The sequence below is a fragment of the Mustela erminea genome, chromosome 18, assembly GCF_009829155.1.
Source record: "Mustela erminea isolate mMusErm1 chromosome 18, mMusErm1.Pri, whole genome shotgun sequence".
Classification (NCBI taxonomy): domain Eukaryota; kingdom Metazoa; phylum Chordata; class Mammalia; order Carnivora; family Mustelidae; genus Mustela; species Mustela erminea.
In genome coordinates this window covers 37,449,452-37,467,076 of record NC_045631.1, presented here as the reverse complement: position 1 = coordinate 37,467,076, position 17,625 = coordinate 37,449,452, and the positions used below count along the sequence as shown (strand labels likewise).

The 17,625-nt window shown below is 49.5% G+C and overlaps 2 protein-coding genes across 4 annotated transcripts; both read right to left on the bottom strand.

The window, feature by feature from the left end:
* Positions 1 to 1,175: 1,175 nt before the first annotated feature.
* SNF8 (SNF8 subunit of ESCRT-II) lies at positions 1,176 to 9,912 on the bottom strand. Of its 2 annotated transcripts, XM_032319672.1 has the most exons (8): positions 9,755 to 9,912; positions 9,342 to 9,392; positions 6,112 to 6,250; positions 5,122 to 5,226; positions 4,362 to 4,434; positions 3,300 to 3,441; positions 2,406 to 2,480; positions 1,176 to 1,414 (listed from the first exon to the last, which is right to left on the bottom strand). In XM_032319672.1, exons 1-8 carry the CDS (start codon positions 9,806 to 9,808, stop codon positions 1,277 to 1,279), a joined length of 777 nt encoding a protein of 258 aa, XP_032175563.1. In that variant the 5' UTR covers positions 9,809 to 9,912; the 3' UTR covers positions 1,176 to 1,276. The 2 variants fall into 2 exon arrangements, with proteins under 2 accessions (XP_032175563.1, XP_032175564.1); XM_032319673.1 differs by lacking the exon at positions 2,406 to 2,480.
* Positions 9,913 to 14,747: 4,835 nt separating this feature from the next.
* GIP (gastric inhibitory polypeptide) lies at positions 14,748 to 17,381 on the bottom strand. 2 transcript variants are annotated; one of them, XM_032322256.1, is made up of 5 exons: positions 17,339 to 17,381; positions 17,093 to 17,239; positions 16,511 to 16,600; positions 15,714 to 15,815; positions 14,748 to 14,869 (listed from the first exon to the last, which is right to left on the bottom strand). In XM_032322256.1, exons 1-5 carry the CDS (start codon positions 17,359 to 17,361, stop codon positions 14,860 to 14,862), a joined length of 372 nt encoding a protein of 123 aa, XP_032178147.1. In that variant the 5' UTR covers positions 17,362 to 17,381; the 3' UTR covers positions 14,748 to 14,859. The 2 variants fall into 2 exon arrangements, with proteins under 2 accessions (XP_032178147.1, XP_032178148.1); XM_032322257.1 differs by having other exon boundaries at positions 15,714 to 15,803.
* Between the last annotated feature and the right edge of the window lie 244 nt (positions 17,382 to 17,625).

The window sequence follows — 17,625 nt, the reverse complement described above, 5'->3', positions numbered from 1 at the left end:
GGCGTGGGTGGAAGCAGGGCGGCCAGGGATGGGTCTCCGGCCAACCAGAAGTAGCAGGGCCTTTTCTGAGACCAAGTCTGGCCATCAAGGAGAGGAATGCCATTTTGGCCTCAATTGCTTCAAAGGAGCTCCTTCACAAACTGGGAAGGGAGTATGTCCTCCAAGGACAGGCAGATCTAGACTGTATCCCTGGGTAAGAAAAGGGCATCTTAAGTTCTGGATAATCCAGACCTCACTTGATTTTCGGATATCTGGTACGAAACCAGCTCTTAGGAATTCTGCACGGACTGATTCATGCAGCCACCTTCCTTCTCTACTTGATATAGAAAGGCTCTAGCATTCTGGCGCAAAGGCTTTCCCTCTTGGCTGACCCCGCAGCAAGGAAGACATTCCATGGGACACAGCCAGCCGTTGCTGGGCAAAGCCACGATGCGGGAAGGCGAAGGCCTGCGTGCCAGTGCACTTGGGCTCTGGCTCCTCACTTTGCCTTTTAAACTGGTGGCCCGTGCCCAGTGAGTTAATTCAGAAGGAGACCTACTCCCTGAGCTGATGAAAGTGGCCGTGAGGATTTAAGTGTGTTTAGAAGAAGGCACAGGGTAGGTGTTCAGTAAGTGATGCCCTTCCCACTGCTAAGGCGAGAGGGACCTAGTGATCACGGGAGGGAGAGCTGGTACGAAACTCAAGGACTAGACTATGTCCACTGTTGGTCCATTCCCCTAGGTTCCATTGTTTCCTCTAACCACCATTTTACTTTGACCTCTACTTTCTTCACACTCAGCCAAGACTGTCAGAACCTGGAAGCTCCAGAGGAAACTGGAGGAGACTGAACGAGTGGCTGTTACTGGTCCATTAGGATCTGCTCCCTTGAGATAAACATTTTTATAAAGACAAGGTTTGAATTAACGGGCTGTAATTTATGTCCCAGGACTACCAATAGCCAAGAGACTGTCTAGCCAGGAGATGGATTGCCTTCATTCTAGACCCATCCCTACCGTGAACTTGGTGGTGACCCATGCAGGTCATTTCGTACGTGCTCGCTATTCTCTGTGCTGCTCAGGTTAGCCTTACTGGATAAATGAGTTTTTCTCCAATAAAAGATGCAATGTGAAGGCACTTTAAAAAAAATAAAATAAAATAAGGGGTGAAGAGTATTGAGGAAAGAAAAAACTTGAAACTCTTTTCTTTAAAAAAAAAAAGTTATTCAGGCTTTATTCACACCAGCAGCTCTGCCCTCCTCTTCCTGCCTGTTGCTGGGGCTCCTTCCACACTGCCAGAGTCAGGGGAGGGCTTCTCTGGCCTCCTCGGCTGTAATCTCCTGGGCGTAGAGGTCAGTGAAGAGAGCCGGCAGCCAGTAGCGGGCCTCCCCTGGGGCCTGTAGGTCCAGCCAGGCCAGCCCTTCCTTCAGCAGGTGTTCCTGGAGGGAAAAGGTAGGAAGAGTTGGAGTTCCTGTCCGGTGGACAAACGACCCCCAGACCTGTTTTGGCATCAGTGGGGTTTTCAGACTAAATCTACACGAGTGCCTTCACACCTTTACACAACCAGACTGGAATTCCAGGTTCTGTTTGGCCCTGACCTTTGCCTGAGGTGCAAGAGATGCTACCAAATCACTTAACCCGTGCTGGGAAGGAGGGTAAAGACCAGTAGTGTGGGATGTTGGAGAAGGACTCGGGGGCTGCAGAGACGTCTGTCCTGTGGCCTGAAGCAAATCCCTGATCCCAGTTCCCTGAAGCAAAATGGACACCACTGTTGTAATTATGTTTCCGTTAACTTGTGGGTGAACCTTCATGGACAAGTTATTGGAGGGACTCTCTTAGTTTAGAATGGACTGGCAATTCTTACAGCCAGAAATAGGCTCAAGATGGGCCCGGTTGTCCCCAGCAGCAGTAAACAGATGTTTATGTTACCCTGCTTTCCAGAAAAAATTAAGTCTATAGTTTAATTGCCTGGATAAGGAAGAAGGTATGAAAAGCCAGAATTACATTCTCCTGCTACTACTCATCGGCCTCTCACTAGCATCACGAGATCTGTCTATAGAGAACACTAACTATGTAATACACGTGTAATAGTATGCCATTACGGGTATGTAATTAAGTAGGTAACAATTCCCTTTACTCTGTATTGACAGTGTTACTTCCAGTACAAACCGTATGAATTGTCTGACCAGGCTTGACAGGCTGGGGGAGAGAGGAGGTACTGGTGACTGGCCTACGCAGAGTTAGAAGCCTGCCTCTGAGTCGGACCTCAGGGGCACCTTCAGAGGAATGCGGGGGTTGCCTTGCTTCTCTGTGGTGACAGCAGCCTTCAAGGCGAGAGGCCAGCAGAGCAAGGCTAAAGTTTCTGCCGGTGTGCTGTCTATCCACCCATCTGGGGCCCGTCTCTTCTGGCCCATTCCAGAATTCACATACCAGCACTTGACGCGCTCGCTCGGTCTCCCATTTAAGACTGGCTTTGATATCACTGACAGTCACGTAGCCGTTTTTCTGGAGGAAGGAGGAACGAGGGAGTCAGTTAACAGTGGACTTTCCCTAAGAACCCAGCGTCTGCCCGGCAACAACAGACCGACCCAGACAGGAGGAAGACCTGCCCTTGAAGCCTAAGAGCAGGGGAAAAGAATGTTTAGAAGCCCCAGCAAAGAGAGAGAAGTGACTTTCAGGGTGACAGGTTCAGTCTTAAAAAGTGGGGTCCCTGGTACTAAAATACTAATTTAGACTTTCTCCGAGAACTTCAGAGTATGACAAGATTCAGAATAATTCACTGAAAGCAAGAAATGGTGACAATTCCCTGGCTCATCTTACCTGTTCCCCAGTAAGAAAAGCTCTTCCTTATTTAGTTTTGTTTTCCATTATCGGATTAAGAAAACTGAACATGTCTTCCCTCAATCTGGGGTAAGGAATGGGGAAGGAGGGGGGACGCTGAAGGCATGCCAAGGGACAGGGGACTGGCAAACGAGATGAAACGTTTATTTGGAAGAACCCATTCAGAGTGTAGTACTCTGAAGACCTCAGAGAATCGGTCTACCCAAGCAAATCCAGCCTGCTGTCTGCATGTCTGTCTGCTCCACTAGACTGTACGCTCCCTGAGAGCAGGACCTCTGGTGCCCGCCGTTCTGCCCCCGACAGCCTGGCCCGGTGCTTTGCGCTGTAGCTGCTCAATAAATGTCTTCTAAATAAGCACCGGTCTGAGTCGTGCGTCCACTGGACAGTCTCAGTGGAAGTCCTGAGTCTGTGCTACTCCCGAAGTCTGTAACCCCCACCCAGGCCCCGCCCCCGCCCCTGCAGCCCCCAGAAGGCAGCAGGTACCTCAGCCAGCTGCAGCACCACGGTGTGGTCCATGTTGAGCTCAGCCGGGACAGACTGAATGAGGTAGGTGCCGCCCACGGGGATGATGCCGAAGCCAGTGCCCAGCGCCTTCAGTTTCTTGATGGCCCTGATCAGGTCATCTCTGAGGGAAGAAAAAGCTGCTTAAAGACCCCTGGCACAGCAGACCCAGCCGCGACGCAGTTTCAGCTCTGGCCTAGCGGGGACCCCCTGACAAGACTCAAACGGCTGCATGACGGTCAGTGACCTCAGTAAGAAGGCAGGGCCAAGGGGCACCAGACGGCGCTGGGACACTACTGGGAGATGGTACAGGAATGGAGCAAAAACCCGCCCACAGGAGCCCACCAGGGAATGGGAACAAAGGAACTCCATGGAACAGACGACAGGGAGCAGTGCGGACTGTGGTAGAAAGGAAACCGGAAACCACGCATGCATTTTATAGACAGCGATCCAGCTGATGATCGCCATTGGGAAATTCAGGCCCGCTCCTGCCAGATCATCTGGTTTCCCGTTAACAACTGAACTCGAATTAGGGAAAAAGAAAACCCACAAGACCATGTGTAGAACCTATATGCAGCCCACATACCGACAGCCTTTTTTTTTAACCTTTTCTCAAACTGAAGTTCTGCATGGAGGCTGCTAAACCAGATCAACATGTACCCCGCCTTCTGACCCCCACTCCATTCCCCAGCCTTCCCAGATGTGTGCACTAGTCTCCTTCACCACAAATAGCTCAATAATAAGCCCTAAGAATGTTAAAAAAAAAAAAAATAGTAACAATACATGCATACATGTGGGGAAAAAAATGCTTAGAAGAAAATACACGAAAATGTCAATAATTGTAATCTTAGTTGAGAAGTAATGGGTCATTTTTGGTTTTTTAGGTCTATATTTCCCGTTTTCTAAAACGCAGGTTTTCTGATCATAAAGAAGAACAAAATGATCCCGAAAGCAGCCTAGACATGTGAGCAGTAAAGAGAAACGATTTTCATATGATTTTTAAAGACCTTTCCATACTCCAAGGGGTTGGGAGGCAAGACCTACTGGCTGACGTCCTGCGCGAACTTGCCCCTTCCTTTCAACACCTGCTGGTGCAGCTCCTCGAGGGTTATCAGGCCTGTGCGAGCAGTGAGGAAAGCAGGGGGAGGGTGAGCTTTGTGGCTGAGCCAAACCAAACCAAATCCAAAATACAAATTATTAAGATGGGGGCGCCTGGGTGGCTCAGTGGGTAAAGTCGCTGCCTTCGGCTCGGGTCATGATCTCAGGGTCCTGGGATCGAGTCCCACATCGAGCTCTCTGCTCAGTGGGGAGCCTGCTTCCTCCTCTCTCTCTCTCTGCCTGCCTACTTGTGATTTCTCTCTGTCAAATAAATAAATACAAAAAAACCAAAAAAACAAATTATTAAGATGACCCTACTGGATGACCATTTTTAGGTCACATTTTGGGGAGCCAAGAAAGTGGGCATCACCCCACCCTGGAACACCAGGACATACAGTTACTAATCTTAAAATCATAACCTGGGTATGTTGTGTATCGAGGGAAAGGCCTATTTCCTACCTCCCTATAATTTTCTATAATCACCAGGGGCTAAGAACCTGCTGGGCGAAGCTCTCTAGGGAACAGAGACCATCATTCAGGCAGTTCCATTTTTCAACCACATGAAGCCGCTAAGATGCTTCTGAAGACCTAAGAGCTTCTCGAGATCTTATTGGCCTGCAGTCTGCAGGATGGAAAAGATCACCTTTCAAGGTCTTCTCCCTCCGAGAAGTCCAAAGCCCAGCACTCAGGACTCAGCCAGCCTCACCTCCATTCCGGTGCTTCAAGGCCAGGCACACCTCAATAATTTGGACCCCCAGCTCGTAATAGAAATCCCCCACGCCTAGCATCTCAGACCAAAATCCTTTTCCAGCTGAAAGAAAGAAAGAAAAACAAAAGCCAGGTTATAGGTTGGTTTCTATCCTTTCTTTTCTCTCCAAGCTAGATTAAAACATCTACCCCGTGGGAAGCGTTACCTGCCTAGCCTAAGTCCTGGGGCTCCATTTACTACTCAGGATCCTCAAGACAGTTGAACTCTTGGGAAGTCCTCCTAAAAACCAGCTTGGACAGTTGGCAAGGGTGGGCAATCTAAAAGGCATTTCTGTTTCGCTAATTCTGGCTCAGAACACTATAAAAATGAGTCTTCCATTACCAAATTATACAGTGAAATACAATGGGACAGAGGGTCTAGACAAGGCTGAGAGAAACCATCCGCAGACCTGGCCTTCAAAAATCCACCAGAGACAACAATTCACTGGGGAAAAAATGCAGGTTACAGAGTAGTAATGACAGCATAATCTGATACGTTAGAAGAAGTTTATAAATGGGATGCAGGCACCCAGAAAGCTACCTCAGACCGTTAATGTTTATCTCTGCAACTACGGAACAGGATCTGGAGACTCGTACTTTCTTTTTCTTTTTTCTCATCTAGTGACTGACTCCAGGATGACATGCTACTTTCATTAAAACTCAATTATCTTTTTAATAAAGGGAAGAAAGTCCACTGTAGGTCACGACTCACGGGAAGGCCCGCACCCTGGCTACGAGCCCGAAGGCAACGTCTCCAGCTTCCCCCTCACGCTGCGCACTCAGCCATCCTGCTGGGCACTCCCTGGAGACAACAGCCTCTGGCTCTCCCTGCAGACCCTTTTTGAAGGGCCTTCTGGAAGATGGCCTAGCCACAGCGCTGACAGACGGCAGAGCTGCTGGCCCTCTGGAGCCCCAGGAGAACACCGCAGCCCCGCACACAGCTCCTTACAGGCCAGTGGGTCCACCCCGATGGTGGCGCACATGTCCTGGAACTGCACCCGGAACTCGGGATTCTTCCGGATCTCCTGTTTGTGCTTGCTGGCGAATTCCTCCAGGTTGCTCTTGAACATGTCCAACTGTTTCGACATCTGTAAGGTGGACCAGGGGGAGGTCAGGGGCAGCCTAATCAAGTGATAACCCGATGCCAAAAGTAAGTTCCCAGCCCGGTGTTAGGGCAAAGGCTGAAATAACCTACCTCCTCCAGGCCTGCCATGACGCTATTTCTTGTTCCCTTTCTTGCTCTGCGGGGAGCCTGCTTCTCCCTCTGCCACTGCTCCCTCAGCTTGTGCATTCTCTTTCTCTCTCTCAAATAGTAAAATCTTTAAAAAGATTGATATATCTTAACTCGAGAGAGTGAGAACACGCACAGGCACACACATGAGCAGGAGGAAGGGCAGAGGGAGAGATCGTCAAGCGAACTCTCCACTGAGCATGCAGCCGCACTGGGGGCTCAATGAGATCACGAGCAAAGCCAAAACCATGAGTCAGACGCCCAACCGACTGAGCCACCCAGGTGCCCCTATTTTTCCCTCTGTTTATCCCTAACTTTCCTTCGTGTTTCTGTTGTCAACTGGATTGGGATGCCATGTTTCCTCAATTCTGTAACACACATTTTTGGGGGCACCTGGCTGGTTCAGTTGGTAGTAGAGCACGCAACTCTTGATCTTAGGGTTTTGAGTTTGAGCCCCAAGATGGAAAGAGAGATTACTTAAAAATCTTTGGGGGTGCCTGGGTGGCTCAGTAGGTTAAGTGGTCTACTCTTGGTTTCAGCTCAGGTCATCCCCTCGGGGTCGTGAGACTTAGCCCTACCTGTCTCTGCACTCTCCTTGGAGTCCAGTTAAGACTCTCTCCCTCTGCCTCTTCCCACCTGCAAGCTCTATCTCTAAAATTAATAAATAAATCTTTAAAGTATAAATAAAATAAAACATTTTAAAGATAAAAAAATAAAACACACATTTTCCCCCCACATGTTCCTATTCTAAAGTTGGGATGCATCTAACAATTTTAACTAATGTGATACTTTTTTATTTTCCCAAAGAAACTGCTACTAGATTGAAGGTGAACCCCAGAATCCATTTTGTCTTGAAAATAAGAGAGGGCACCTGGGTGGCTCAGTGGGTTAAGCCTCTGCCTTCAGCTCAGGTCATGAACCCAGGGTCCTGGGATCGAGTCCTGCATCAAGCTCTCTGCTCAACAGGGAGCCTGCTTCCTCCTCTCTCTCTCTGCCTGCCTCTCTGCCTACTTGTGATCTCTCTCTGTCAAATAAACAAATAAAATCTTTTAAAAAAAAAAAAAAAGAGAGAATGTGGAGGCGTCTGGGTGGGTCAGTTGTTAAACATCTGCCTTCGGCTCAGGTCATGATCCCCAGGGTCTTGGGATCGAGCCCCACATCGAGCTCCCTGCTTGGTGGGAGGCCTGCTTCTCCCTTTCCCACTCCCCCTGCTTGTGTCCCCTTTCTCTCTGTCTCTCTCTCTCTGTCAAATAAATAAATAAAATCTTTTTTAAAAATTGAGAGAATTCAGCATTCAGAAAGAAAGAAATCTTCAGCCACTGACAGAAAGGTTACACAGGAGAGAAAGGAAGCCTAGTATGAATTAGGTTTGCAGTGATTGTTGACTCTTTCAGTCATGGACCTTCTTGGGAATCAACTCTAAGTAAAGAATCCCAAAGGGAGGGGTGGATCTCCCAGATTATATTCCAAAGCTAAATACAAATGGTTTGGGAATTTTCTGACTTATTTGTAGTATTCCTTCTCTTTCCCTAATTAACAAAGCCTATGTTCCACCCACCAAGAGTAATCACTCCTGGACCAACATCTCCTTGTTTGCTACATTTTATAAACTAAAACATAATCACCGGGTGCCTGGGTGGCTCAGTGGGTTAAGCCGCTGCCTTCGGCTCAGGTCATGATCTCAGGGTCCTGGGATCGAGTCCCGCATCGGGCTCTCTGCTCAGCAGGGAGCCTGCTTCCTCCTCTCTCTCTCTGCCTGCGTCTCTGCCTACTTGTGATCTCTCTCTGTCAAATAAATAAATAAAATCTTAAAAAAAAAAAAAAAAAAACCATAATCACCATTTCCAGTTGATTCCTGTATGTCATCTCCCCTATAAGTAGGAGGTTTTGTTTCTTTTTTTTTTTTAAATATTTTATTTATTTATTTGACAGACAGAGATCACAAGCAGGCAGAGAGGCAGGCAGAGAGAGAGGGAAGCAGGCTCCTCGCTGAGCAGAAAGCCCGATGCGGAACTCGATTCCAGGACCCTGAGATCATGACCTGAGCCGAAGGCAGTGGCTTAACCCACTGAGCCACCCAGGCGCTCCAGTTTCTTTCTTTTTTTTTTCCTTAATAAATAAATATGTATTTATTTTAGGGGGAGAGAGAGAGCACAAGTGAGAAGGGTACAGAGAGGAGAGAGAATCTCAAGCACACCCGCCACTGAGTGAGAAGCCCAACACCAGGCTTGATCCCACCACCATGAGATCATGACCTGAGCAGAAACCAAGACTCAGACACTTAACCAACTGAGCGACCCAGGCACCCCTGAGGTGGGAGATTTTGAAGAGCACAGCCCGCGTCTACTCTTTCCTCAGTACAAGGATCCATTTCCTTGCTTAACTGTTTCTGCCTCTTCTTTACCAGTCCCAGAAACTGCGTGAACTCAGGGCATGAAAAGGGAATCACAGGCACCGCACCCCATCACTGACACACACTTTTGGTATGCACCTAGATGTGACGGTGGTGGTGATAGGCCACACAGGTTTAAGCCCTATTTTCATGTTATTCTTAGGCACTTGAGGTGAAAGTCCCCAAAGACCTAATTCAAACAGCTCTACCACCTTACTACCCATGTAATCTTGAATAAATCACCTGAATGTCCTCAATTCTAAACTGGGAAGAATAGAGTTCCCTCCTGGTAGGATCGTCAGGATGAACAAGATAGTGCATGTAAAAAAAAAAAAAAAAAGACACGTGCCTGGGACGATATAAGCATGCAACGACTCAAAGATGTTAGCTATCACTCTTATTAGCAAGTCCCATAAAAGATCTGAGCAGCCCGGAAGCCGAGATTTGCCAAATACCCTATTTTTAGTTCAATCCAAACAATCTAGTTTACATCAGAGGTGCCCTGTCCAGCCTAGTCGGGTCTCCCTTCCTGCCTGGAGCCCTCCCACCGACTCACCTGGGCCAGCTGGTCTTCCGCCAAGACAGTGCCTCGCTCCTTATACTTGGCCTGTCAGACAAAGAGACCAATGTGAGTTGAGAGTGGGCGCTGGGGGCTCCCACTTGTACTGCCTCCGATGAAGTATGAGAAGAGGAGGGTCTCTCTTAAATGGTTTTTCTTAGAGTGAGGGATGAGGAAGTAAAACAGACGGCTAGTCTGTAGTCATATTTGGGGACGCGGGGGAAAGGGCTGGTGGATCTGCGAATGCTGACATTCCAATCAACTGGAAACTGAAGAAAGTCAGTTTCCCGAGACCCGAAGAGCCCGTGTCAGATTCTGATGGGGGGCGATTTGAGGGTACAGAGCTCTCTCCGAGACTTCCAGTCTCTCTCCGGTCGGGGATAGCTGTAGGTCGGCCTTCTTCTCCTCACCTCGGCAAGCTTCTTCTTGGCGATGGCGCCCGCTCCCACCCCGCGGCGATGCATCCCCACCCTGGGCCCGGGGGCCGCCCCGCTGCCGGGACCCCGGGTCTCCGCGTCCCGGGATCCGCCGCCGGCTCCCAACGCGGAAGCGCGGGGCACGCGTCATCTCCGCGCGCCGGAAGCTACGCGCCGACTTCCTGCCGCGGGGCAGAGAGGCCCCGCCTTCCTCTGGTGGCCAGGACGGGAGTAGCCAGCCTGGCGAAGCCCCGCGGCGGGGAGGACAGGCAAGTGCAGACGCTGAGCCGCGGCGTCTTTGTCGGAGGCGCGCTCCCCACCCACGTGGGCGCCTCGGAGCCCCGAGTGGTAGCACGACTGATGCTCGCCGCCCCCCGGGCTCCGGCTCCCAGCCGCCTACTATGGCCCAGGCGTTGAATCGGCCCCGAAGCTTCCAAATAGAGCATGGAGCACAACCCGTCAGCTCTAGTGGAGCCTACCTGTTGGAGTCACACGCAGAAACTCTAAGACCTTACAGTTAAGAATTTGGACTCTGGAATTAGATAGCCGGCTCCATAGCTCACTTCCACTGCAGTGGGTCCAGTCACTTTAGCCATAGTCCTGAATCTCTTGTGTTCTAGTGTCCACAGTATATAGAGTAATACCAACTCATGAAGTTGTGAGGATGAAGTGAGAAAATTATGACAAAGCGTTTAGAGCGATGCCTGACATATAAGTAAACATCAGTTATGATTGTTACTCAGCGGATTTGGAGTGGAATCAGCCATCTGTGTGTTTAGAAAGCACCATAGGCGGTTTTTACAGCGTTGAGCCCAACAAAGCAGCTAACGAAGGATTCTTAAGCCAGGAAGCTGTTACTTGACTTGTTAGATCAAATTCCTGTTTTGGAAGAATTAGTGACAAACGGGGCGCCTGGATGGCTCATTCCCTCAAATGTCTGCATTGGGCTGTGGTCAAGATCTTGGGGTCCTTGGGGCGCCTGGGTGGCTCAGTGGGTTAAAGCCTCTGCGCTCCGCTCAGGTCATGATCCCAGCGTCCTGGGATAGAGCCCCACATTGGGCTCTCTGCTCAGTAGGGAGCCTGCTTCCTCCTCTCTCTCTGCCTGCCTCTCTGCCTACTTGTGATCTCTGTCAAATAAATAAAATATCTTTAAAAAAAAAAAAGATCTTGGGGTCCTTGAATTGAGCCCCGCATGTGGCTCTCTGCTCAGCCGGGAGGGTGCTTCTCCCTCTACCCCTTCCCCGACTTGTGCTCTCTCTCTCTCTCCCTCTCTGTCAAATAAATAAAATCTTAAAAAAAAAAAAAAAGTGACAACCTAGACTTAAGTCAGCCATAGCAATGCAACCTAGAAACAATGCACTAAGATATTGGCCATGAGGTAGAGAGAATGCAATGGTTTCAGGAGATATTTGGAGGGCAGAATGGTAAAACTGGTAAGATAGAGACAGAGTGGGTAGGGAAAAATGCTCTTTTCTGTCTTGGGCAGCAGGGTGGTGCCATTCAGAGAAGGGGGTGTGGGAACAGGGACTGAGACTGAGACCACAGGATGAAGCTGGGGAAATAATTAAAAGTGGTTTTGAACAAGTTGAAATTGAGGTCTCTGTGACATCACAAGAGAGACAACCAATGGTCATTTGGATGTATTAACATAAAGGTCTACAGAAAGCACTGGGCAGAGCTACAGATCCAGAATCATCAGCAAGGTGAAATCACAAATGTGAATAAAGTTACCAGAAGTTTCAAGTAAAAGGGTTAGAAGAGGACGTGAGCAGAGATTGATGACAGGATATGTAGCCACCACTTTGGACCCTGAGGGATTACGGAACCATGGCTCAGGTCCCTGACCTGAGGATTTCATGGAGCAGAGCAATCATACCAGCCTTGAGCTGCCTGCTTCTGGATGCTTACAAGAAAGAGAAACAATGTTCTGTCTTACCAAAGCCACTGTTGGTTACCCAAACCCAGGTGTTTTTCTGTTATTTGCAGCAGAATCTAGAGTTAGTGGGTGTAAGGACCAAATTTCAGATTCATCCTCAGACATACACTTAGACACTGAGTTCTATAGATAGTCCGAGTCCCCTTAGAAACAAACTTCCCTAGACACAGATTTGCTCTTCCAACACGTATCAGCCATCTCCTAAAACACTGACCTTCAATAAACCTACCCATGCCTTTCTGCAAAACAACATGAAGCCCCTTACGTCCACACATTTACCTCCTATTCTCATGTTCTTACTACACTGCTCCCTAACATAAAAATTTGATCTTTTCCTGATTCACTGACACACACAGACACACCTGCCTCGTTTCTCACTCTTTGACTCACACAGTATAACCCCTTAAGATGCATGCACTGAGGGGCGCCTGGGTGGCTCAGTGGGTTAAAGCCTCTGCCTTTGGCTCAGGTCATGATCCCAGGGTCCTGGGATCGAGCCCCGCATTGGGCTCTCTGCTTAGCAGGGAGCCTGCTTCCTCTTCCCTGCCTCTCTGCCTACTTGTGATCTCTGTCTGCAAATAAAATAAATAAAATCTTAAAAAAAAAAAAGATGCATGCACTGATCCTTCACTCACACTCCTTTCTTAAAATTTATTCATACCCTCAAATGAACACACACACTCACTCTCGTAGGTACAAACGTTGGCCAGAGACACACCTGGTTACCACACTCAAGCAGACACACTCCTTCCCTTATTCAGACACATTTGTTCTCTTTCATGATTTTAGAGAAAGTATGTTGACCAGTAATGTGCTGGTAAATGTTTAACAACAACCTCTCCAAGCTAGGAAGGAGGAGCTCTGATTTACAGCATTTGTCAATTTTCACTGTGTACTCTGGCCATGGCCGATTTCAAGCTAACAATGCTTTTACAACCTGCTCACAAAATGCCTGACAATTGCACAATGGCTCTCAGAAGCGCTCTGCTCCAGTATACTCTGAATGCCGACCATCTCACATGCTGTCACTTGCTTTAAGTGACTCACTGGCCTTAGCCACAGGGTGGCTGAGAGCAAGGGACTTTAATTCTCTACCTCATGGAGGCAGTGTAGTGCATGGTTAACAGCTAGTATGTTACTATCTTAAAAGCGCTGTGATGAGGCTTTAAATGAGGTTTATAGAGAGCTGAGCATAATGCCTGGCCCGTAATAAGGACATTGTACAAATTTATTCTAAACCTTTCTGATTCGCTCACCCCCAAAGACACCCAAGGCTCCAGAAATAGAGATCCAACCAACTTCTCCCCAAGACAACTTGGGGTTCTTTTTTTTTTTTTTTTTTTTTAAAGACAGCTGATTCTACCATAGAGATTCACTAAACTATATCCTCTGAGCAAAGGCCTAAATTGTGTGGTACACACTCTCCAAACTCAAGGAGTTTAGAGGAAAGAAAACCTAAAATGTCAGAGCACACCGGCAGCCCTTGGGCAAATTCAGTTCTCAAAAGTGTTTTGTTTGGTCAGCAGAAAGCGTGTCCCTTCCATTTTCACAGTCCCCATCCTTCCCATTGTCTTACCCCCTCCCCACTCTGCTCAGTTATACCACAGGCCCAGCCCTTCAGCCAATCCAGCTTGCCACTCCCTGATTGAAAACAAATATCCTTGTATTTTTCAATTGAGGTTTAGGTGGGTAAATGATAATCAAAGTTAACTTACTGACCATTTACTTTGTGTCAGGCACTATCTTAATTAATACTTCAACCCTAGGAGTCAGGTACTTCCGAATCTTTTTTTCACAGACAGGAAACAGGCTCAGAGAGAGGAACTAACTTGCCAAGTCACAGACCTAATAAGCAATTTGAGTCTTTGAATCAAGGTGTGTTTGACTCGTGTCTACTAAAATGTGACAAGATCAAGGGGAGAGAGGACATTCCAGGCCAGATAGCCCAAATGAAGGGGGAGGAGACAGGACTGCCTTCCGCGGATACCAGGCATTGGTTTGAGCACTGGCAGATAAAGGTATTGATTTTTGGACAAACTGATTGGGCCCTTTCCCTTCACTCCCCCTCCCACCACCCCAGGATAAGCCTGGAATCCTGCAAAAGAGGGTTCTCGTAACTGGTCTTTGTTTCTCACTGCCATCCTAGTTCATCTCCGTATGTACTCCTCACTCATGACAGTTTGGGAACGAAAGTAACTCTTCAAATCTGCCCCTGCTCAAAATCCTTCAGGACCTGCCCCTGCTCTGAGGATAAAATTTGAAAAGTTTTAACATGGCCTTTAAGACCCTTTCTCTGCCCTCCCGTCCAGCCTGATTATGCTAATCTCCCCATTGTCGGCAGGGGAGGGGTCCCCTTTGTGCGAATAACATTGAGGTAATGTTTATTAAGGCTCTCCTCATCCTTTGGCCATCTTGTCCTCACCATCACACTCAGCTTGAATGTCACTCTCTCAAAGAGGCCCTGAGACTCCCTACTCCATTTAGAGGAGGCTGCTCTGTTCTCATAGCACTCTAGTCTTTCTTCACATAGCTTTGCATTGGCGCAATTATTATTATTATTTTTTTTTAGAAAGGGAGGGAGGAGTCGAGGGAGGAGAGAGAGACTCTTAAGCAGGCTCCAAGCCCAATGCAGAGCCTGAGGCAGGGCTTGATCTCATGACCCTGAGATCTTGACCTGAGCCAAAATCAAGATTTGAAGGCTTAACCGACGGAGCCACCCACCCAGGCGACCCTGCATGTTACATGATTATTAATGTGTGTGTGTGTGTGTGTGTGTGTGTGTGTGTGTGTGTGTGTGTGTGTTTAAGGTCTGTATCCATCATAGGTCTATAAATTCCTCGGGGACAGGAACTGTGCCCATTTCCATGATTGCTGTGTTCCCAGCAGTTAGCACAGCCCCTACCTGTACTGGTATTTGGAGAGTAAACACGAATTACAGATGCAGGTGGGAACCATATCTCCTTTTCATTGGGTGACACACGCTCACAGACAGACAAACGTTGACAGTGCTCAAGCAGACATTTGAGTAAGTTTTGACAATGAGGACAAAGATTTATTTCAGCTTAAACTTTATTGGTTTGGCTTCTCTTGGGTACCCTGGAGTGGAGCTGAGTCCTGAGTGAGCGAAGGGCAGAGTCCGGGCCGGAGCTGGGTTTGGTCTGAGTCACTGAAATCTGGGGAGAGTGGAAGGCAGAGGGGAAGTGGTTGGAGAGGGGGGTCACTATCTACTCGGAGTCAGCAAATTAATTCATCCTAGTCCCCAGCCAAGGTTCAATGACCTTTTTAATTATAAGTAATCAAAATGTTTTCCAAAAGCAACCACCTCCCTTTGGAGAATTTCTCATACTCTCCTCCATTGCTCCTTTCCTGCCCTCTACCAGAAGCCATCAGATCTACTCCCTCCATGCCTCCCTAGCTCGTCAGCATCAAAGCCTGAAATGTATTCTGGTTTCCAAGCCTCGGTGTCTGCATCTTGAATGAGGGTCCCGTCTCATCCCTTAGGTAGATGGGCTCCTTCGTGGCATCTGGCCACCCCTTGCTTCTGGGACATAACAGATTAAAGGACCTCCTAGCTGGCAAGATGGGTTCCAGAACCAATGAGACCAACAATGGCTACAGACAGGGGCAACATGCCTCCAGCTCCAGGGCCCATGGGACAAGGGTACAGAGGGAGAGCTGAGAACAGATGGGCAGCTTGGCTCAGGTGTGCAGGGGAGGGGAGCGCAGCCTCTCACCCAGATAAGGTGGACACCCAGAAGTAACAACAGCTGCCAACATCACTGAACTCCTCCTCCCGCCATGTTGCTCTCAGCTCTTTCCTCCGATGATCTTATTTAAACCTGACAACAATCCCACAGAAGTGGTCTGAATAAGCCTTGTTTTCTTGAGAACACTGAGTTTCAGGGAGCCTTGTTGGTTTGCTAGCATGTCCTGGGGGGCCGATCCGAACCCATGTCTGGCCCCAAAGTTCAAGTTGTAAGCGCGACACGAGACGCCCGAAGCCACCAGACAGCCCACCTGCGCCTGCAGACTTCCATCTGATCCACCATCCAGGCCAGCAGCTCTCGAATCAGTAAATCCCTGAGCAAGTCTTCATCACTGGGGTTCCTGGGAAGGGAGCTGCCAAGGAGAAAGCCTCAGCTGGGCTGGGCTGTTTGAGCCTGGGCCCCACCCAGAGTGAGTAAATACAGGGCTTGGGGCTCCCAGGGGTGGCTGGGGTCCGGGGAGGGAGTCAACACAGCTGCCTCTCCTTATCTCAGCTTTCCAAGCTCCACCCTGACCTGTGGGCCCGGGAATAGGGGTTCTTCAGTGTAGGAGGCACCCCACTCACCCACCTCTGAGAGCATCCCCGAATGCATCCCCAAAACCCAGGAGATTACTTTGGGGACAGTCACTCTTTAGAATGTCCACAGATTGCTCAGCTTCCCCAGAGAGGGGATCACTGATGTCAAGGGACTGGCCTTGAAAGGGTCCCTGTTCCTCAAACAGCCTTCCTGAGGTCTGTCGGGGAGAAGTAGGGAAGCCAGTTCCTGATGTCCCCCTGAGGTCTCTTTTGCTGCCCTCCTCCTTGACTCTGTGATTCTGCACACCAAGTCATCAATCTTAGGGACTCTGACCCCAAACCCCTCCTAGGACTCCAGCCCCTATTCCTCCTCTGCTTCTCCCTTAAGCTCAGGCTGGCCTCCAGGAGTTTTTCCAAGACCCCTTTCTGAACCAGGAGTGGAAGGGGATGCTTATCTGGGGCCCTGACCCACTCTGGGGTCTGGGAGAGGGAACAATGAGGCCCTGCCCCCCTCCCCCGTGGGCGGACTCACCCCTGCTGCTCCCTCTCCTCCTCCTTCCTGTCAGATTGATGGGCCAGCTCCAGGGCCCCGGCCTCCCTCTGGGTGATGTTGTGTTTCCAGCTGGTAGGGTAAAGATGCCAGAGTGGGTGGGGCTGGGAGGCTCCAGATGTTCCCCAGTCCAAAGCCTCCAATCTTTTGGGACCTTAACCCAAGTTGCCAAGCAAACCTCCTTCTCGGCTCAGCTGTCTACCAGGCCAATCGAGCAGCCAGGACGAGGTAAGAGACTCAGCCAAGAGAAGGAAGAAGGACCAAGTCCCAGGTGGCCACCACTGCCGGCAGCTCTGCTCCCTCTGCAACCCCGTGGGGATCCTCCGGGAGCCCCTACCTCTTCCCTGATCCCTCTCCTTAGATGGAAAGGAGTGGAAAATTGCCTGGGTCCCACCCCCCAGACTGGGCAGGTCAGGGCCACGGTGTCGCCCAGCTCCCCGTTGGTGCCTCAGTGAAAGGCACCACATGGAGTCGTGAGTCACCGGCCCATGTGGCCCATGTGGCACCCTCAAAGGAAGGTGCGGACAGCCCCAGGCACAGGAAGGGGCATGTGCTTCGACTCACTCGTTCTTCTTCCCCTTCTGCGCCAGCAGCCAGTTCACAAAGTCTTGCTGGCGGATCTTGTCCATGGCTATACTGTAGTCGCTGATGAAAGTCCCCTCCGCATACCTGGGGCCTCGAGGTCGGGAGCCACTGACCTTCGCGTGGACTCTGAGGGGCAGAGGGAGGAGAGAGCTAGAAGCCTGGACACCGCAGGAGGGGCAGGAGGTGAGGGGAATCAGGAGGCAGGGCCAGGTGATCCTCACGCACAGGAGGGTTTCCTGGGAGTCCATTTTTATGGAGATCCCTGGCTTTTTTTTTTTTTTAAGATTTTTTTTTTTTTTTTTTTTTTTGGAAAGAGATCACAAGTAGGCAGAGAGGCAGGCAAAGAGGAGGAAGCAGGCTTCCTGCTGAGCAGAGAGCCCAATGCGGGGCTAGATCCCAGGACCCTGGGACCATGACCTGAGCAGAAGGCAGAGGCTTTAACCCACTGAGCCACCTAGGCGCTCCTGGAGATCCCCTCTTGTCTAGGCATCAGGCCCCTGGGACTTTATCCT